General features: G+C 54.9%; 1 protein-coding gene across 10 annotated transcripts in view; it reads left to right on the top strand.

The window, feature by feature from the left end:
- Positions 1 to 17,181, top strand: part of Plekhg3 (pleckstrin homology and RhoGEF domain containing G3) — a 47,187-nt gene extending 30,006 nt beyond the window's left edge. For 8 of the 10 annotated variants that reach the window (XM_023702885.1, XM_023702902.1, XM_023702892.1 and 5 more), the window contains exons 2-18: positions 761 to 1,126; positions 2,598 to 2,695; positions 3,802 to 3,871; positions 4,276 to 4,322; positions 4,435 to 4,585; positions 4,674 to 4,805; positions 4,930 to 5,112; positions 5,266 to 5,358; positions 5,600 to 5,686; positions 5,810 to 5,843; positions 6,165 to 6,263; positions 9,617 to 9,655; positions 9,821 to 9,855; positions 10,288 to 10,674; positions 11,163 to 11,279; positions 14,011 to 15,436; positions 15,893 to 17,181. In XM_023702885.1, coding sequence (XP_023558653.1) covers positions 800 to 1,126; positions 2,598 to 2,695; positions 3,802 to 3,871; positions 4,276 to 4,322; positions 4,435 to 4,585; positions 4,674 to 4,805; positions 4,930 to 5,112; positions 5,266 to 5,358; positions 5,600 to 5,686; positions 5,810 to 5,843; positions 6,165 to 6,263; positions 9,617 to 9,655; positions 9,821 to 9,855; positions 10,288 to 10,674; positions 11,163 to 11,279; positions 14,011 to 15,436; positions 15,893 to 16,599 — 4,032 coding nt within the window. In that variant the 5' untranslated portion in view covers positions 761 to 799 and the 3' untranslated portion in view covers positions 16,600 to 17,181. The remainder of the gene's footprint in view (positions 1 to 760; positions 1,127 to 2,597; positions 2,696 to 3,801; positions 3,872 to 4,275; positions 4,323 to 4,434; positions 4,586 to 4,673; positions 4,806 to 4,929; positions 5,113 to 5,265; positions 5,359 to 5,599; positions 5,687 to 5,809; positions 5,844 to 6,164; positions 6,264 to 9,616; positions 9,656 to 9,820; positions 9,856 to 10,287; positions 10,675 to 11,162; positions 11,280 to 14,010; positions 15,437 to 15,892) is intronic. The other 2 variants (XM_023702909.1, XM_023702916.1) reach the window with 2 other exon arrangements.
- Positions 17,182 to 17,942: the final 761 nt, after the last annotated feature.

Here is a 17,942-nt window from a genome sequence, read left to right as displayed (position 1 = left end):
CTGGGGAGAAGGTTACCTGTCTACCCCTGTATGGTGACCCCAGTCCTGGCCCTGCTGAGCATGCACGTGGGACAAGCTTTCAGTACTCAGAGTGTATGGCAAATTTTGTGTGCTGTGCATCACAGTCAGAGGGCCATGGGTATCAGGCCACTTTGTCCTTGAGGACACAGCCCTGGGGTGGGCCGTATCCATCTTCATCTTAAAGATGGGCCACCTTTTCTCCACCTAGAAGGATGGAGGTGAGGCTGCTGGGGTTGGAAAAGGAATTTCCCAGACCATCCTTGTCAGCATTTCTAGAGTAAGGGAAGGATCCTCCTCCTCCTTCTCCTCCTTCTCCTCCTCCTCCTCCTCCTGTTCCTTCTCTTCCTCCTCCTCCTCCTCCTCACATTCAGTTTTTCTAATTGTGATAAAATAAATGTAACTTAAAACTTACTATCTTAAAATTTTCAAACTTTTGAGATGGACTTGCTTTGTAGCTCAGGCTGGCCCTGAACTTACAACAGTCCTCCTGCCTCAGCCTCCTGAGTGCTGGGATTGCATTCATGGGCCACTATACGCAACAGCACCTTGAAACATCTTTAAGAATACAGTTCAGAAATGTGAAGTGCACTCACGTCGCACAACCATCTGCACCATCCATCACTGTTCCCACTATCATACCTTCTCGCTCTGCTCTTTCTCATCTCTGGCAATCTCCTTCCCACTTTCCGATGCTCTGGGAGCTCAGAGGTTGATCGCTTGTCCATCTGTTTTGTTCCAGAATCTCCCCGAGGTATCCTCCCCAGGCAGCGATGCCAGGATGCCCATCTCTGCCACCCTCCATCGAAACGGCAGCGAGGAGCGGCCAGCAAGCCTGACATCCACCACCTCTTCCTCCGGCTCCTCCCATGACAGTCGAAGTGCCATGGAAGAGCCTGCTGGCCCCGAGGCTGCACCCCAGAACGGGCATGGCCCCAATAGCAACAATAACTCCAGTGGCTGGCTGCATGCAAAGGGACCCGTGTCCCCACTCAGTGGCCGGGCGATGGGGACCTCGAACCACAAGCTCAGCTATCTAGGCCGAGTGGTGCGGGAGATCGTGGAGACGGAGCGTATGTATGTGCAGGACCTTCGCAGCATCGTGGAGGTGAGTGCAAGGCAGGAGAACATTCTCCCTGGGTCATCTGCCTCCCATGGAGCAGCAGGGGAACACGGGCTCCTGTCCATAGAGGCTGTGGCTTCTCCTGTGTTCCCACCACTCTGAGCCACACTGGGAGCTTGGGTGGCAACATTTCCTACTGGTGCCTGGCAAGTGTTGTTGATGGGACAGAAGGGACCCCAGCCTGACAGGGGTGCTCTGTGGAGACCGAGCCTGGACAGACTTATCTAGGTCTCTGCTCTGCCACTTCCTGGCTGTGGGTCTCAGTGGACACATAACCTCCTGAGCTTCAGGTCTCTTGCAAGGACACAGCCGACTCCCGTGGCTGGGGTAAGGCTTTGCACTGCTCAGGGTACGTAGAAAATGCACCAACTGAGCACCAGCCGCATAGCTTGCATCAACAGAAATCAACTTCCCGTCAGGCAGGAGTCCAAAGTCAAAGCAATGGCCCTGAGCCCCAAGGCAGAATACCTTCTGTGCCTCTTCTCTAGATTCTGGTGATTCTGAGCATTCCGACCCTCATCTTGTCCCACTACCTGCCTGTGTCTCCATGTCCTCCTCTTACATGGACACCAGTCATTGGATTTTGGGTTCACTCTAAGTATTACATGGCATCATCCAAAAAGTTTTACTAATGACATCTGTAGCACCCCTATTTCCAAGTACAGTTGCCTGCTGAGGTGCCAAGTGGGCATGAATTTTGGGGTGTACACTTTCTGACCTGGCACAGTGGGTGTTGCCTGTGAAATTGCAACATAGCTTTAAAATGTGGTATAGGGACTCACCGGTCTCAGTGTACCGAGGGAGAAACTGCAGCAGGCATGAGGAAAAGACAGGAGACAGATGAGAGCCTTTTTGTTTGTTTGTTTGTTTGTTTGTTTGTTTGTTTGTTAATGTATTTAGTGCAGGGTCTACAGCGTCTCACTCATAGATCAGACTCATAGTGATCCTCCAGTTTTCAGCCTCCTAATCGCTGGGATTACAGGTGCGCGCCACCATGCCCAGTCTCAATTGCTGTCTCTTTGCACCCTGGGGGCAGGACCAGCATGGCATGCTGGGGATTGAAACCCAGTCCCTGTGTCTGCCTAAGCAGGCTCTTTAATCCATTGAGCTATCTGACTGGCCCTTAGAGCCTCTACCTGATGGGCAAAGGACCCCAATAACAGGAAGGGCATTTATTTATACCTTTGCAAGGTTAGTGGCACGAGACACAAGGTTGCCTAGTAACTAATGACTGAAATTGTCCAGGCAGGGTGCTTTTGTCAAGACTGAGGTGGGCTTGACTGCTTTAGGCACTGTAGTGTGGCCTTGTCCTGCCCTCCCACATACGACTGAATTCCAGCTTTAGCTGCTCCCAACAACACAGGACAGCATTGACATGTGGCTGAGGGAAGCGAGGGGGACAAGGGGACAAGGTGGAGTTGGGCGAGCCGGGTGTCGAGTGCCTCTGTCCACGCAGGATTACCTCTTGAAGATCATCGAAACACCCGGGCTACTGAAGGCGGAACAGGTCAGCGCACTCTTTGGGAACATAGAGAGCATCTATGCACTGAACAGGTGTGTGAGTACACAGGCCTGACCTCACGGGGTCCCGCTGCCCTGGGCCCTGGCTCGGGGTGTCCTTGGACTCTGGGCTTTTGACATGTGGGTCTGATCAGGATCTCTGAGCTCTGGGAAGGGTGGGCTGTCTCTGAAAGAGGCAGAATTGTCTCCATGCTGGAGAGAAGGCACCAGCTGGGAAAGTGTGCCCCGGGCTGATGTACTTGCGGGAGGACGTGTGTGTGTGTGTGTGTGTGTGTGTGTGTGTGTGTGTGTGTGTGATGATCTGAGGCTGTGTGCTTGCTGGGTCCAGCCCAAGGCAGTGCCCTCTCAGGGGACTGCTAGATCCCCCCCCACAGATGCCCTTCCTCTGTCCTTCTCCTTGTTCCCCATCTGTCCGTCTTGTAATTTCTTCTCCTTCTCATTGACCCAAAGAGAACTGGGGCTCTTGGTGGTGATTACCCATTAGTGGAGTGCATGGGTGGGAGGGGCTGTCCTTCTCTGCTGCTGTGGGGCCATGGACTCTCACAGAGGGGCACTGGCTGGGGGGGCTGCATCCACAGGACAGGAGGGGAGTCTTCCTCCAGGTCCCTTGAGACATACAGGGACCTGTGAAGCTGGGGGAGGGCAGCTGCAGGTGTGACTTGGGGAGATGGACAAGTGGGGTGGGAGAGGTGCACAGACGGAGGGGGCAGGGGATGCTGCCTCCCACAGTGCCCCCATCTACAGTCGGGCGCTGGAGCTCAGCCTGCCTCTCCCTGCCTCCTTCATCCTTCTCATCTGGAGCCATTCTGTTTATCCCTTCTCTTCTTCCACCTTTAATCTCTGCTTTTATGTGTTTGACCCTGCCCACAGAGGACTGTCCCCTCCTGAGGTGGGTACTAGTGTTCTCTTCCTTTCCCGCTTGCTTGCTGAGCATGCAGGGCTCCCTGGCTCCTGTCACTGTGCTGCGCTGGAACCTTTCTGTGGCTGCTGCCTGGGGCAGGGCTCTCCCAGAGGGTGGAAGTCCCAGCTCCCAGCCTGACAGCACGGCCGGCGGGGTTGGGTCTGAGGATGTGGGGCTGCAGCACATCTCTGTTAGGAGGCTGCAGAAGCCACCTCTGATGGCCTCTCTCTCCACCCAGCCAGCTGCTGAGAGACCTGGACAGTTGCAACAGTGACCCAGTGGCTGTGGCCAGCTGCTTTGTGGAAAGGGTGAGCAGGCTGGGGTCCTTGCCTCTTGCCCTGCCTTGCTGAAAGTGCAGGGGGACAGGAACACCCAATAGGAGAACACACAAGTTCTGGGGGTTCCTATCTGGGGGAGGAGGGAGGGATGGGCACAGTGCCTCAAGTGGAAGGCCGTCCTGGGATCGCTTTGGGGATTGCCAGGTAGTTGGGGTGCCCTAGACCAGTGATGGTGACCCTTTTGGAGCCTTAAATGACATAAACAACCCATGGCAGCATGCGTGCTGTGGGTTCCCACCACTGTCCTAAACAAAGGCTGCAGAGATAGCTCAGTAGACACTTTGGGGAGGGAGGCCGAGGCCTGTCTTTGGGCCTCCCAGGTTCGGGGTCACACGAGAAAATCCTTGAGGTCACTGTTTTTGGTCTCTCCTTAGAGCCAAGAGTTCGACATCTACACCCAGTATTGCAACAACTACCCCAAGTAAGTAACCAGAGTCCTTGAGAGGAGGGAGGCCGAGCCCTTCAGCTTGTCTGGAGCCCCTGGGTCCTCCACAAGCCACCCCCACCAGGGACGCCCCTTCTCCCCCCTCCAGCTCGGTGGCTGTGCTGACCGAATGCATGAGGGACAAGCAGCAGGCCAAGTTCTTCCGGGAGCGGCAAGAGCTGCTGCAGCACTCGCTGCCCTTGGGCTCCTACCTGCTGAAGCCCGTCCAGCGCATCCTCAAGTACCACCTGCTGCTTCAGGTAGGCCAGGCCGCCTCGGAGGACCTGGGGCCCGCGAGAGGGCCCAGGCCTCATGGAGGAGTTGCCTAAACCTCTGTCTCCTGCGCAGGAAATTGCCAAACACTTTGATAAAGAAGAAGATGGCTTTGAGGTAGTGGAAGAGGCCATTGACACCATGACCTGTGTGGCCTGGTACATCAATGATATGAAGAGGAGACACGAGCATGCCGTCCGGCTCCAGGTGCTCTGGGGGATGGATGGACCCAGGGGCTGGAGGGAGGGGATACTGCGCCCTGCTGGGCAAGCCGAGCTGGGAGCCTCAGGACCATGAGGCCTGACCCTGGACCCGGGCCTTCGTCCTGCAGGAGATTCAGTCTCTGCTCATCAACTGGAAGGGCCCAGACCTAACCATCTATGGGGAGCTTGTCCTGGAGGGCACCTTCCGTGTGCACCGGGTGCGCAACGAGAGGACTTTCTTCCTCTTCGACAAAGCACTGCTCATCACCAAGAAGCGGGGAGATCACTTTGTCTACAAGGGTCACATCCCGGTAACCAGGCTTCTCCCTCTTGGGCACTTGGGCACCCGGGCTCCCCTGCTTCGCGGCTGCTTTCTGGAGCTCTGGTGCCCTCCTGCTGCCAGAATGCTGAGGCCTGGGACTCCTCCTCGCGCCTGCCTGACTGCCCTCTGCCCCTGCCCCCAGTGCTCTTCCCTGATGCTGATTGAGAGTACCAGAGACTCCCTGTGCTTCACTGTCACTCACTACAAGCACAGCAAGCAGCAGTACAACATCCAGGTGAGCGGGCTTAGGCTGGGCATGAGCTCCTGGCATGCCCGCCTAGCTCCTGGGCACCCCTGGCTGCCCACAGCCCTGTGGCTCCATTTGCAAAGCGCGGAGCATTCCAGGCTCCCCTGGGGTTTGTGGGGGAGTTACTGCCCAGCTCAGTGCTTCATTCCACCTCTACCCCCTAGTAGAAGGTAGTTCCGGGCTGGGCCTGGCATTGTAACTCAGATCCCTTTCCCCTGGGCCCTCCCAGGCCAAGACGGCAGAGGAGAAGCGGAGCTGGACGCACCACATCAAGAGGCTCATCCTGGAGAACCACCATGCCACCATTCCCCAGAAGGTCAGCCCCGGGTGCTGATGGTGCAGGGAGAATGTCCCTGAGAGGACTGTGGGGGTATACTGGGGGGCGAGGGAGGCCCCGAATGCAGCAAGGTGGTAACTCGGGGCCTTCCTTCCCTTCTAGGCCAAGGAAGCAATCTTGGAAATGGACTCCTATTGTAAGTTGCTCCTTTCTGCCTGTTTTTACCCTAGTTGTGCTCACAGCTAGGTTGGGCTGTGTCCTGGGAAGGTTTTGCCTGGGGCTTTTCTATCAGGAACAGGAAAGACAGGTGGGCTCCTCCTATCATGGGCTGGGGGTCGCCTCACATGAGGGACAGGTTTCTCAGTTCCTGGAGCCTCCACGTGGAGGAAGGTGGAGAACGGTGGGTGCTCTGGAGGTGTCTAGAGCTGCGGTGGGTGGGTGGGTGGCTATGGCCAGGGGCCAGGCTGAGGCCAGTGGAGAACCTGCAGAAGCCTGATCAGCTCTCTTGTGGACGCAGATCCCAGTCGGTACCGCCGCAGCCCAGAGCGGCTGAAAAAGGCGTGGTCATCCCAGGATGAGGTGTCTACTCAGGCGCGCCAGGGCCGCCGGCAGTCTGGTAAGAGTGGCTATGTGGGCTACAGCCTCTGCAAAGAACCCTGGATCCAGCGGGGGGCCTCTGGGACATCACCTGGGGTTACTGTTTCCCCCTCCAATAAAACCCATGGAAGGGCGGTGGGGGAGGGCGAGTGGACACCTGCAGTGCCCACTCTGTGTGCATGCTCTCTGGGCCGTCTTGTCCACAGGGCAGGCAGCCCACCTCTCCGGGTCCTCGGAGCACTTGTTTATTTGGGCCTTGGCATCTCGGCCTGGCACCCCCATCCAGCTGAGCCTCCTTTCTTTGGCACTCAGAATACAAACCAAGTTGGCCAGGAATAATACTCGGACACCAAGAAGGGTCCCTGGTCCCCTGGTTCTGGGCCCACACAGCAGAAACAGGACATGAGGAAAATGAATTAGACCAAGTGGCACCAGATCCAGACAGGGAATATTTACTTTGGGTCTCAGGGAAAAAGTTCCATTTTCCTTTCCTGGGTTTTCTTCCATTACTGGACTTGCTAATGTGTTCTTGGATTTATGGAAATGAATCGTCTATTTAGGAAAAAAAAATCTTGCCTTTATTCTTAGTTCTGCAGTGATGAGTGTGTGTGTTTTATCTGTTCTCACTTTGCCATTCATGGACAGATCTAGGTTAAGCCAGGAGCAGTCTGGGTGGCATGAAAACCATCATCTTTCTGTCGCCTGGAGAGAAGGATTTTGCAGGAATTGGTTGCAGTGTCTTGGCTTGGACCCAAAAATGTGTTGGGTTTTGATGGGCCGTGTCCCTTCATCTGTTGAACCCCATTTGGGCTGATTTGTGAACTTTGGCCTTCAAAAAAATGCTACCAGGTGGTCTCCAGACAGCTTTTGTGTTTCTGTGTTCCTTGGTATTACTCTAGATAGATTTTTTTTTTTTTTTCTTTGTACTGGAGATTGAACTCAGGAACTCAGGACCTTGCCAGGCAGGTGCTTATGCCACTGAGCTGTAACTCCAGCCTCAAGAGAGATTTTTTTGGGCTGGTGAGATGGCTCAGTGGTCTAAAGCACCTACTTAGAACAAGCTTGGCAAAGCACAGGGACCGCGGTTCAATCCCCCAGCACCACATGCCAGCCAGCCCCGCCCCCTGGTGGGCTGAGCTGGCCACACACACACGCACACACACACACACACACACACACAATAAATAAATTTAAAAAAAAAAGATAGATTTTTTTTGAACCCTGGTTCAAACTTGGCTACAAAGGTTTTATGGTTAGAAGCCCCAGAGTGAAGCTGGGTGTGTGTGGTGGCATAAGCCTTTCATGCCAGCACTGGGAGGCTGAGGCAGGAAGATTTCTGTGAGTTCAAGGCTAGCCTGAACTGCATAGTGAGACCCTGTCTCAAATATCAAAGACTCAGAATCGACCTGTGGCTCACTTTTATTTCTCTCCCCTTTTTCTCTACCATTCACCCTTAACTTGCTGTTGCCTAGCGTTGGAAGCTCTGGCACATGGGAGGGTGGGTCCAAGTGATGGTGGTGACCGTGGCAACCGGCACAACATCTGCACCAGTGCTTTAGTGCTGGTCTATAACTGCACGTGCTTAAAGCCAGCGACTTGAGTTGTATATTTTAAACGAGTGAAATGTATGGCATGAGAATTATACCTCCATAAAGTTGTTTAAAAATAATTTAGCTATTCAAGGCACTCAGGAAATGAGCTGTTTAACAGCTAAAATATTTGACATGGCTGAGGTTTGAACCTGTAAATACCTAAGAATTTGTCTTTTGAGATTTGTTAGCTGCTGCTTTTTTTCTTTTTCCTTTTTCCTTCAGTGGAACCAGGGATCGAACTCAGGCCCTTGAGCTTGTCAGGCAAGCCCTTATCCTACTGAGCTATCTCCCCGACCCCTTGTTAGCTTCTTTTGTTGTGTTAGTTTCACCTGTTGCGAAGCAGACCTGTTTCTGCAGTGCTGCCCAGGGTCGAGCCCTTCAGTTTGTGAAGCCTGTGTCACAGCCTCACTGGTGATGTGTGAGCTGCCAGGTGCTGCAGGGGTCCAGGACAGGGTTGCCATGGAGACAGCCTGCGCTTGAGCTGTGCCCATCACACAGATCTTCTCTAGTACCAAATGATGCTCAGCCTGAGTTTAGTGCGCATCTCTCTGGTGTCCCTCTTCCTCCTCCTGCGTGTTAGAAGTTAGTTGAGGAGACTTGGGGAGCATGTGGAGAAGTAGGGGGGGCGGCGGCTGAGGACGGGGAGGCTCAGGCCACACCCAAGAGCTTAGTGCGTGGCTCTGCCGCCTCCTCTGTTGGCCCAGAGTTTTTTCCATTTCCTCCTTCCGGAGAACTGCATCGGGCAGACCAGCATGCTGTGGGATGCTTAGTATCTGTTGTTCTATCTTGAATTAGCTGTGACTTATTAAATATCCTTAATTACATGTTTTAGAATGAAAGAATAGAACATCTTGTTTTCCACTTTAGAAACAATTAGCTGTTTGCTTATATTGATGTAGAGAGAACGTCTGTACGGGTGTGTGTGTGTGTGTGTGTGTGTGTGAGAGAGAGAGAGAGAGAGAGAGAGAGAGAGAGAGAGAGAGAGAGAGAGAGAGAATCTTAGGAAAAAGAGCTCTTCAGTCTGCTCCTCTGCCAAGGATCAGCTCAGACACACAGGTAGGCCTTCTACCTCCATGTTCACAGACAACAGAGACCATCTCTGAGCCTGGCATTCAAGGCCAGCTGGATTGCAGTAGGAAGAGGCTAAGGGCTCTACAGAGAGGATCCTTGATGCAGGTCCTCTTCTCTGTGTCCTTTTGTCTCAGGTCTGTCCCCGGAAAGGCTGGCTACAGCCTATGGATGTTTTGTGTCCTGTTCCCAGAGCTGGGTTACCACCTGTCCAGCTGGGCCACACTCCCCAGCAGGCAGTGAGGCCCCAATATAGCAGGCCTTAAGGGTTGCAGGAAGTTGGGTGTACCCTGCTCTCCAGCTGGGGTGCTGTGAGGGGTGGGAGGAGGGTGTAGCAGTGTGCAGATGTGCTCCTTGCTGGGGAGGCAGAGGGGCTTGAGGTGGAGACACAGCTGGCTGCTGTGGGGGTGGAGCAGGGCAGCTCTGGAATGGGGACCCTGTAACAGATGTGCTAATGGAGGGACCAAGGCAGCATGCTGTGTGCTTGAACTCCGCATGGGATGGAGTGACCTAGGCCATGCCTCCTGCCATGAAGCTCAGGTAGCCCATGACACTGCCAGGAGCATCTCCCAGTCCCTTGCTCGGCTTGCTGAGGGCAGGCTGGAGTGGACCTTGAACTGATGGTGTCCTGGTGCCGCTGTGAGCCCGGCACTTGGACCAGGTGTAGCTGTTCATGGCCTGTGCTTACCTGCCTTTGTTTGTTTTTCCTCAGAGCCGACCAGACACCTGCTCAGGCAACTCAGCGACAAAGGTGATTGTGGGCGGGGCTGGATGGCTCTTACCCAGGAGCTCTGGTGGGCCGTGGGTGCCTGATGGGAGGAGGAGCCCTAGGGAGGCCCTGGGCCCCTCTAGAGAGGCTCCTCCAGCTTACTGGCCGCTTTCCCTCCTGCCCCTCGTCCCTGCACTGGGTGCCCAGTGGTGGTGTCAGCAGCCAGAATAGCAGGAATGAAGGTAAGGGGGTGACGGAGGCTGAGGGGCCGTGGAGCCGTGGCGCAGGGGTGGGTGGGCCGCCGCGTCTGGGCCCCGCCCGCTGCCCTCTTGCTCCTCACTCAGCACAGGCCTGTGCACACCACCCATGTGCACACTGTTGCAGAGACGAGCGATGGCCCTCGTGACGGGAACCCTCCTCTACCCACTGCCCTCTTCCTGTGGGAGCCCGCCCAGCACTGATCTCTCATGTCCCTCTCCTGGGCCTGGGCTCCTGACCAGGACCAGCCTTCCCACCCTGAAATGCCCTGCTCCTCACCAGATCCCCGGGGAGACTGTGACTGGCTACCTAGGCATGGCCTCTGCACAGCCTTCCCCGCCCACCCCCCAGCTTCCCCCAGGAAGGGGGAGGCTGCCCACCAGGTGGGTCACGAGGGCATCTTGTGCTCTGAACAGCATGCGGGCAGTGCTGGCGCCCTCCTGGACTTCGAGCGGCCACCCCAGAGCCGGGGCCTGCAGCCCGAGGCCGAGGGAGCTGCTGGAGAGGAGGAGGAAGAAGAGGAAGAAGAGGAGGAGGTGGTAGAGGAAGAGGAGGAAGAGGAGGAGGAGGAGGAGGAGGAGCAGGCCTTTCCGGTCTCTTTGGAGGACCTGGCTGGGAATGGAGGCAGCAAAAAGGGGGCCAGGACAGAGCCCCCAGGCTCGGAGGAGGAGGAGGAGGAGGAGGTGGTGGAGGAGAGTCTGGCCGTGGCAGAGCAGGTAGCTGACTTTGCCAGCTCCCTGCTGGCCGCCCTCCACTGCTGGCACTATCGGGCCAACGCTTTACTTTTCTCCCGGGGTGCTATGGTGAGGTGTCTCTTTGATCTCCCCTCCTCTTTGCATGTCCCCTGGCCTGTGCTTGCCCATCCAAGAGACCCCTCCTGTCCTCTCCCCACCCTGCCTGCTCCTTCACTCCTGTCAGCACTTCTTAACCCCTCACTTGCTGTCACGCCCTGGTGAGCCCCTGGCATGCACACCCCCAGGACTGAGCACTAACTAGTACACCAACCCTGAGCAGGGCAAGTCCGGGTGGGGCAGGGGGCAAGGCAGGAGCAACACAGCAGGGCTAGGAGAGAGCTCATCCCTGTGGCTCAGTAGGAAGGGCTGGCTGGGTCTCTCACACCTGTGTAGATTCCTGCTGCCCGAGGCTGGTTGTTCAGCTTGCACTGGAGTGGCTCGGGTTCAGGGCTGGCTCAGCACAGACCTTGGGTGCGGGAAGTGCTGCCCATGTTGGAATGTAGAAGGGACCAGCTCTTGATTGTCCTGGAGCTGACACTGCTCTCTGCCTGCTCCAGGGGAAGAGACGCAGCAAGTCTGAAGGCCCCAAGAACTGCAGAAGGACCAGTGACCGACGGTCTCCAACCAGTGCTGGAAAACGCGTGAGCTTTGAGTCCGTCTCCTCCCTCCCAGAGGTGAGGGGCTGGCTGGTGGGAGGGAGTTAGGGCAAAGGTGGCTGCAGTGCAGCATCCAGGCCTGTAGGCAGGTCTTACAGGCCTGGGGGTCCCACCGGGAACAAGGATTCTGAACCACCAGGACTCTTGCTCCTTTAGGAAGCCTTTGCAGCCTGGGGTGTGTGGTTTAGTGGAGTTGCCTTGTTTGGATTTGGTCTTTTTTGATTTTACTGTATTTTTTTGGTTGAACTGTTTTTTAGGGGGAGGTTTATTTTTTGGTTTTGGTGCCGAAGACCAAACCCAGGGCTTCCAGCTTGCTAGGCAAGCATTCTACTGCTGAGCCAAATCCCCAGCCCCTGGTTTAGTGGGTAGACACCTACTCCCCATGAATTAGCAAAGGGTCTTCCTTCCTTGGGCCAGATGCAACCCATGCGCAGGGCCACTGCTAGTGGAGGTGCACCGGGTTTATGCCCCTCAGTCAGACTGCCTTGGACAGGGTACAATGCCTCACCTCTGCCAACCAGCCAGGCTTTTAAATCATGCCTGCAGCCCCTTGTCGAAGAAGGGTGTTATTATCAGTTGGACATCTCCTGCATGTCTGATGTTTTATCTCTTTCTCTGGTTCCCTGCAACATCTGTAGAAGGAAAAAAAGGCTCAGAGGTTGAGTAGTAGCCCTGGCACCAGCGGCAGAGCTGTAATCAGACTGGGTCTCTGATCAGAGAGGCCACCGCAATCTGTGGGATGTGGACACTTGAGTCCTTTGATTTTCCCACATTACAAGGAGAAGGTCGTGACCTAAGGCCAGACCCCAGGGTACATGTCACAGGCAGGACAAGTCTGAGAATCTAGATGACACTGGGTAGAAAAAAAGCTTGCTTGATGTAGACTGTTGGGGTGGTAACATCTTAGACTGGATGTTTATGAACCACAGAAATGTATTGTTTGTAGTCCTGCAGGCTGATAATTCCAGAATTAGGATGCCCTCCATGCTGTTTGATAAGGCACTAATCCCATTTGTGAAGGTGAAAGCCTTCATGACTTAATCTCGACTCTAAGGGTCCTGTTGCTGAATCCTATCATGCTGGCTATTAGGTTCTAACATGAATGGGGACAAGGGGACACACCATTCAAAGCATAGCAAATGGGGCTGTCCTATAATACTAGAAGACAAACTTGAAGTGTAATTCAAATTTTCTTACAGCCATGTGAAAAAAAAAAGAACGAAAATTAAAGAGCTGGGCATAGTGGTGCATGCCTATAATCCCAGCACTTGGGAGGCTGAGGCAGGAGAATTGCTGGGAGTTTGAGGTCAGCTTGGGCTACACAGTGAAACCCTGTTTCAAAAAAACAAGCAAGCAAAAAATAAAAGAAACAAGTGACATTAATTCTAGTGATATGTTTTATTTAATCCTGTAGGTCCAAAATACTATTATTTTTATTTTATTTTATTTTATTTTATTTTATTTTATTTTATTTTATTTTTTGCGGAACTGGGGATTGAACTCAGGCCCTTGCCCTTGCTAGGCAAGCACTTATTCTACTGAGCCATCTCCCCAGCCCCCAAAATATTATTTTAGCATGTAATCCTTATAAAACTTACTGACATTTTAATCCCCACCCAACCCCCCTTTTTTTGTTTTTTTGAGACGAGGTCTCATTATGCTGTTCAGGCTGGCCTTGAGCTCACTTCATAGCCCAGGCTGGCGTCAAACTCAGCAATCCTCCTTTATCTTCCCAGAGTGCTGGGATTACAGGCATGCACCACCAAGCCTGGCCATATCTTATCTTTTATGCAGAGTCTTTGAGATCTGATGTGTATTCTGCTCTTCTAGCAGGTCTTGATTTGAACTGGCTGTGTTTGAGCTGCCTAGAATGCCAGATGCGCTTTTAGCTACTGTGTGGGACGGTGGAGGCCTAGCTCTTGGGTCTGCGTTGCAGCTTGTGTATTAGAACTAATGGAATCAGGAATTCTGGTTCCTTAGAATTTAGAGTGTTCTCTCTTTCCCCTAAACACCTCTCTGGAAAGCTGTGCCAGCCAGTTAATGGCTCAGATTACCTCTGAGGTGGTGAGGAGGGAATTGTCAGACATGCTTTCTTCATAGGCATCTGTGGGGCACACAGTTGGCCATCCTGGCTGGTTGGAGCTGGTTTTCCTGACCTGATTTCTCAAGGTGACAGTACATACTTGTTGCCCTAGGGCCCTGCTCCACCAAGGACCCGAGTGCCTTGGGGAGGTTGAGAACCTTCTCATGAGGCTCAGGCCTGGATTTGCGCCTCTGGGGCTTTCAGGAGATGCCTTGCCATCAGGCAGGGACATCCCAGTGCTGTGACTCTGGAGGTGCCTGTGAGAGCCATTCCCCAGGGACCAGGGTCACACCTAGCCTGGTGTCATATGCTGCCCTCATGTGCCAGGAGCTCCCAGGCAGGCTGCCTGACAGGTTCCTAGTGGACTCAGCACCTCAGCTGTGGGGTAATTAAAGGCCATGAGCATTTTTTTTTTTTTTTTTGCGGAACCGGGGATTGAACTCAGGCCCTTGCGCTTGCCAGGGAAGCGCTTATTCTGCTGAGCCATCTCCCCAGCCCCGAGCATTTTCTTCTTACTCAAATTTGAATCCCTCATCTTGCACACCCTTGGCCCTAACCTGCAGGGTTCTTCACTGCGCTGTGAGCTGGCTGTACCTTTACCCCTAGGTCTTGTGAAGGAGGCTTTTTTTTTTTTTTTTCACTCATGTGAACTCTCTGTTATCCCAGGTTGAAGCAGGTCCTGGTCCTGGGGCCGATCAGGATGTCTTTGCTGTCATGGAAGGTCCTGGTTCCGAGGAGATGCCTTCAGACACAGAGCCACCTGAAGTCCCGGAAATAGAACTTGAGACTCACCAGGAGCTGCTGGGGATGGACCAACTGGTGGACATGGTGGACTTTGTGGTGGCCGAGAGCACTGAGGACCTTAAGGCCCTGAGCAGTGAGGAGGAGGAGGAGGAGGAGGTGGGGGCAGCCCAGGAGCCCGAGAGCCTCTTACCACCCTCTGTGCTAGACCAGGCCAGTGTCATTGCTGATCGGTTCGTCAGCAGCTTCTCTCGGCGCAGCAGCGTAACCCCGGAGGATGGCAATGGCAAGTCCGGTGGCTTTGGGACACCACGGCTGGTCAGCCGGAGCAGCAGCGTGCTCAGCCTGGAGGGCAATGAGAAGGGCCTGGCCCGGTGGGGCAGTGCAACAGACTCCCTGGGCTCCCAGTCTCCCCCAGAAGTGGGCAATAGCATGGGGGTTGCCACACAGAGTGGCCTTTCTGTCACCGAGACAGAGTCCCCAAAGGCAGGCTGCCCAGTGGAGCCTGACAGATCTTCCTGCAAGAAGGAGTCGGCACTCTCCACCCGAGATCGGCTTTTGCTGGATAAAATTAAGAGCTACTATGAGAACGCAGAGCATCACGACGCGGGCTTCAGTGTCCGGCGCCGGGAGAGTCTCTCCTATATCCCCAAAGGACTGGTGCGGAACTCCGTCTCCAGGATCAATAGCCTTCCGGGGCCAGACCTGAAGCCAGCAGCTCCAGCAGGGTCCAAGAGACAGAGAGGCTCCCGAGTGGCATCATGGGCCTTGTTTGACCTCCCAGGGCTCAAACAGGTGGGCACAGAAGACCCAGCTCCTGTCACAGACACTGAGTTCCGCCCGTTGTCAGAAGTTGTGAAGATATGGGAGACAATGGAGTCTGCTGAGCGAAGCCCCCGGCCAGGGCCAGGCCAGGCTCAGGCCAATGGCTTTGACCTCCAGGAGCCGCTCTTCATCCTGGAGGAACATGAGCTGGGGGCCATCACGGAGGAGTCAGCCACTGCCTCGCCAGAAAGTGTCTCGCCCACCGAGCAGCCCAGCCAAGCCCACCTGGCCCGGGAGCTGAAGGAGCTGGTGAAGGAGCTGAGCAGTGGGGTTCCGGGGGAGCTGGTTACCCCGCTGCACCCACGCATTGTGCAGCTGTCCCACATGATGGATGGCCACATGAGCGAGCGTGTCAAAAACAAGGTCTACCAGCTGGCCCGCCAGTACAGCCTCCGGATCAAGAGCATCAAGTCAGTGGCGGCCAGACCATCGCCGCAGTGGGAGAACGTGGCTCCAGACCTGGACAGGAAGAGCTCCCCTGTCCCCTGCCTGCAGCTGGAGGCTCCAGAGCTGTGTGGTGGCAAAGGTAGGCAGAACGGCAGGTCTCGGGCTGGATAGTAGCCAGTGCCCCTGGGGATGTGACTTCCAGAGGCCCTGCCACAGATAGAACTGGTGTGTGTGTGGGGGGGAAGGGCAAGGTCATACCAAAGAGAGGGGTGCACCCTGGCGGCCATGTACACCCTGAGGCCAGCCCCGTACTCCATGGAGCCCTTTGAGTACTCTCCCCCAAGCCCTCTGCTCCAGCAACAGAATCTTAGAGGCACAAAAGCACAGCCTCTTGTCTTTCCCTTTGATCCCTGGCGCCTTTCTCCCATTCTTCCCATCCCTCTCTGACCAAGGGGCAGTAGGTGGTAAACTGGACTATTCTTCCATCATGCACAAAACCCCAGTAACCAGCCTTGCCTGCAGTGTGAGCCTAAGGAATCAGACGAAAGTTTCTTTCCTTGGCCCAGTGACTCAGCGGCCTCCTCTCTCCTCACAGGCCAGAGGAAGCCCGTGCTGTCCCTTTTCAGCTGTGAGCAGCTGGCAGCCCAGGACCCCAGCCCTCCCAAGCCCTCCTCTGCTGGGGAGACGTCGCCACGGCGCTTCTCCGTCAGCACCTCTGCGGCCAGTGCGAGGACCCTCTCACCAGGGGCCCGGCTTTCCACACGGAGCCCCCTGAGCCCCTTTGACACCGAGACCTTCCACTGGCCCGACGTCCGAGAGCTGTGCTCCAAGTATGCCCATGAAGGGGCTGTCCAGACAGAGGGCAGCCGGCCCAGGGCCCCGCCGGTCAGCCGGAGCCGCTCAGTGCCCGAGAGCATGGTGGAGCCTCCGGTGGTGGGCAGGGTGGGCCGCTGCAGCAGCCTGCGCACCAGGAGGGGTGCAGGAGGAGGGGAGGATGCCCAGCTTCTGCCTCCTGGGCTGAACGGAGACGAGACCCTGTGTGTCACTGCAGACCTCACCCTGGACAACCAGCAGCGGGTGATTGTCCTGGAGAAGCGGCCCCTTCCCAGCCCCACTGTGGGGCCCGAGGAGGAGGGTGGTGTGCAGGGACCAGCTTCCCCAGAGGCTGAGGAGGGACGGGGCCCAGACTCATCAGCACATTGGCTGAAGGAAAGAGGACCCAGGGACCCAGCGGACCCAAACAAGCAGGGCCGAGTGAAAAACCTGAGAGAAAAATTCCAGGCTTTGAACTCTGTGGGTTGACTGAGTCCTGTGGGAGGGAGGAGCCATGTTGGGATGGAGAAGAACCTGCGTGTCCATGAAGCCTGGCCCTTGCCATGGAAGAAGGCTCTGGTGTGAGGTGGGGCTGGTGGCCCTGGGGCTTGTGATAACTTTGATCTGGCTCTCCCAGATGAGCTGTTCTTCCCCTCTGAGGCTTGTGTGGCCACCTCCCTTGTAAATAGTCCTCCCCTGGAGAGAAGCCACATATTTAAGCTCCCCTCTGCCCAGGGAGAGAAAGCATCGCTCAGGCCTCTGGCCTTGGCTGGTCATTTCCAGCCTGAGGACCTGGAGAAGGCCCCAGAAGTGGCTCAGGCAGTCTGTACTCTTAACTGTATCTTTTCTTAGGACTTGGGGCAGAAACCAGACCAATAATTTATTGCTTTTCATTCTGTGGTGTGTGTGCGTGCGTGAGGGAGTGTGTGTCCTGTTGTGTATTCCCCTCCTGTGAAGAATGTGACAGATTTAGTGCAGGTACTTGGAGGGTCGTTGTGGGTCCTGCTGTTGTTGCCAATGTACACGTTTCATTGTTTGCCAATGGCACAATAACCACTGCTGACCAACTGACCTGTGTGTGGCCTTCTTACTGGAGGGGGGGTGCTGCTCGTGCCCAGGGATGTCTTAGGGGAGCAGGGTTCTGCGCTCACTCTCTCGTCACCCAGGCTCAGGAAGCAGGAGCCTCCTGGGGGTGAGCCTGCTCAATTTAGCAAGAGCCTATTTCAAAACAAAAAATGAGGGCTGGGGAGATAGCTCAGCAGCTTAAGCGCCTGCTTGGCAAGTGCAAGGTTCTTTTTTTTGCACAAAGTTCTAAGTTTGATTCCTGCTACTGGGGAAAAAAGAAAAAGAAAAAATGAAAAGGGCTGGGGATATATATAAGGTGTGGTCATAGAATACTGTGATGTTAAAAGACATTTTAAACAATTGATTACAGTAAAAGGCACATTACCATTAACCTCCCTCCAGTACGTGCGCTCAGCTCAGCTCAGGCATACGCCATCCTTGCCACTTTCTGAAGCAGTCCTGGTGTCCTCCGTTAGGACTGTCCTTTTGTTCCACCATGAGGCTGCCTTGATGTCCTGAGTTCATTCAATATCTTTACCTTTTGCAGTCATTTTGGCTTTGGGGAAGAGGCAGACGTGGCACAATGAGTGCCAGGACCAGGAAAAAGGGGGGTGGGGACGCACGGTGATATGTTGGAGTCCCCTTCCCATTGAATGGCTGTGGCCACACAATCATTATAGGTTTTTTTTTTTTTTTTTTTTTTAGAACCAGGGATTGAACTCAGGCCCCTTGCACTTGCCAGGGAAGCGCTTATTCCACTGAGCCAT

This window comes from Octodon degus, unplaced genomic scaffold, assembly GCF_000260255.1.
Source record: "Octodon degus isolate 3935 unplaced genomic scaffold, OctDeg1.0 scaffold00007, whole genome shotgun sequence".
NCBI classification, from domain to species: domain Eukaryota; kingdom Metazoa; phylum Chordata; class Mammalia; order Rodentia; family Octodontidae; genus Octodon; species Octodon degus.
The sequence above is the reverse complement of the archived record's forward strand: the minus strand, read 5'-3'. Positions and strand labels throughout refer to the sequence as shown.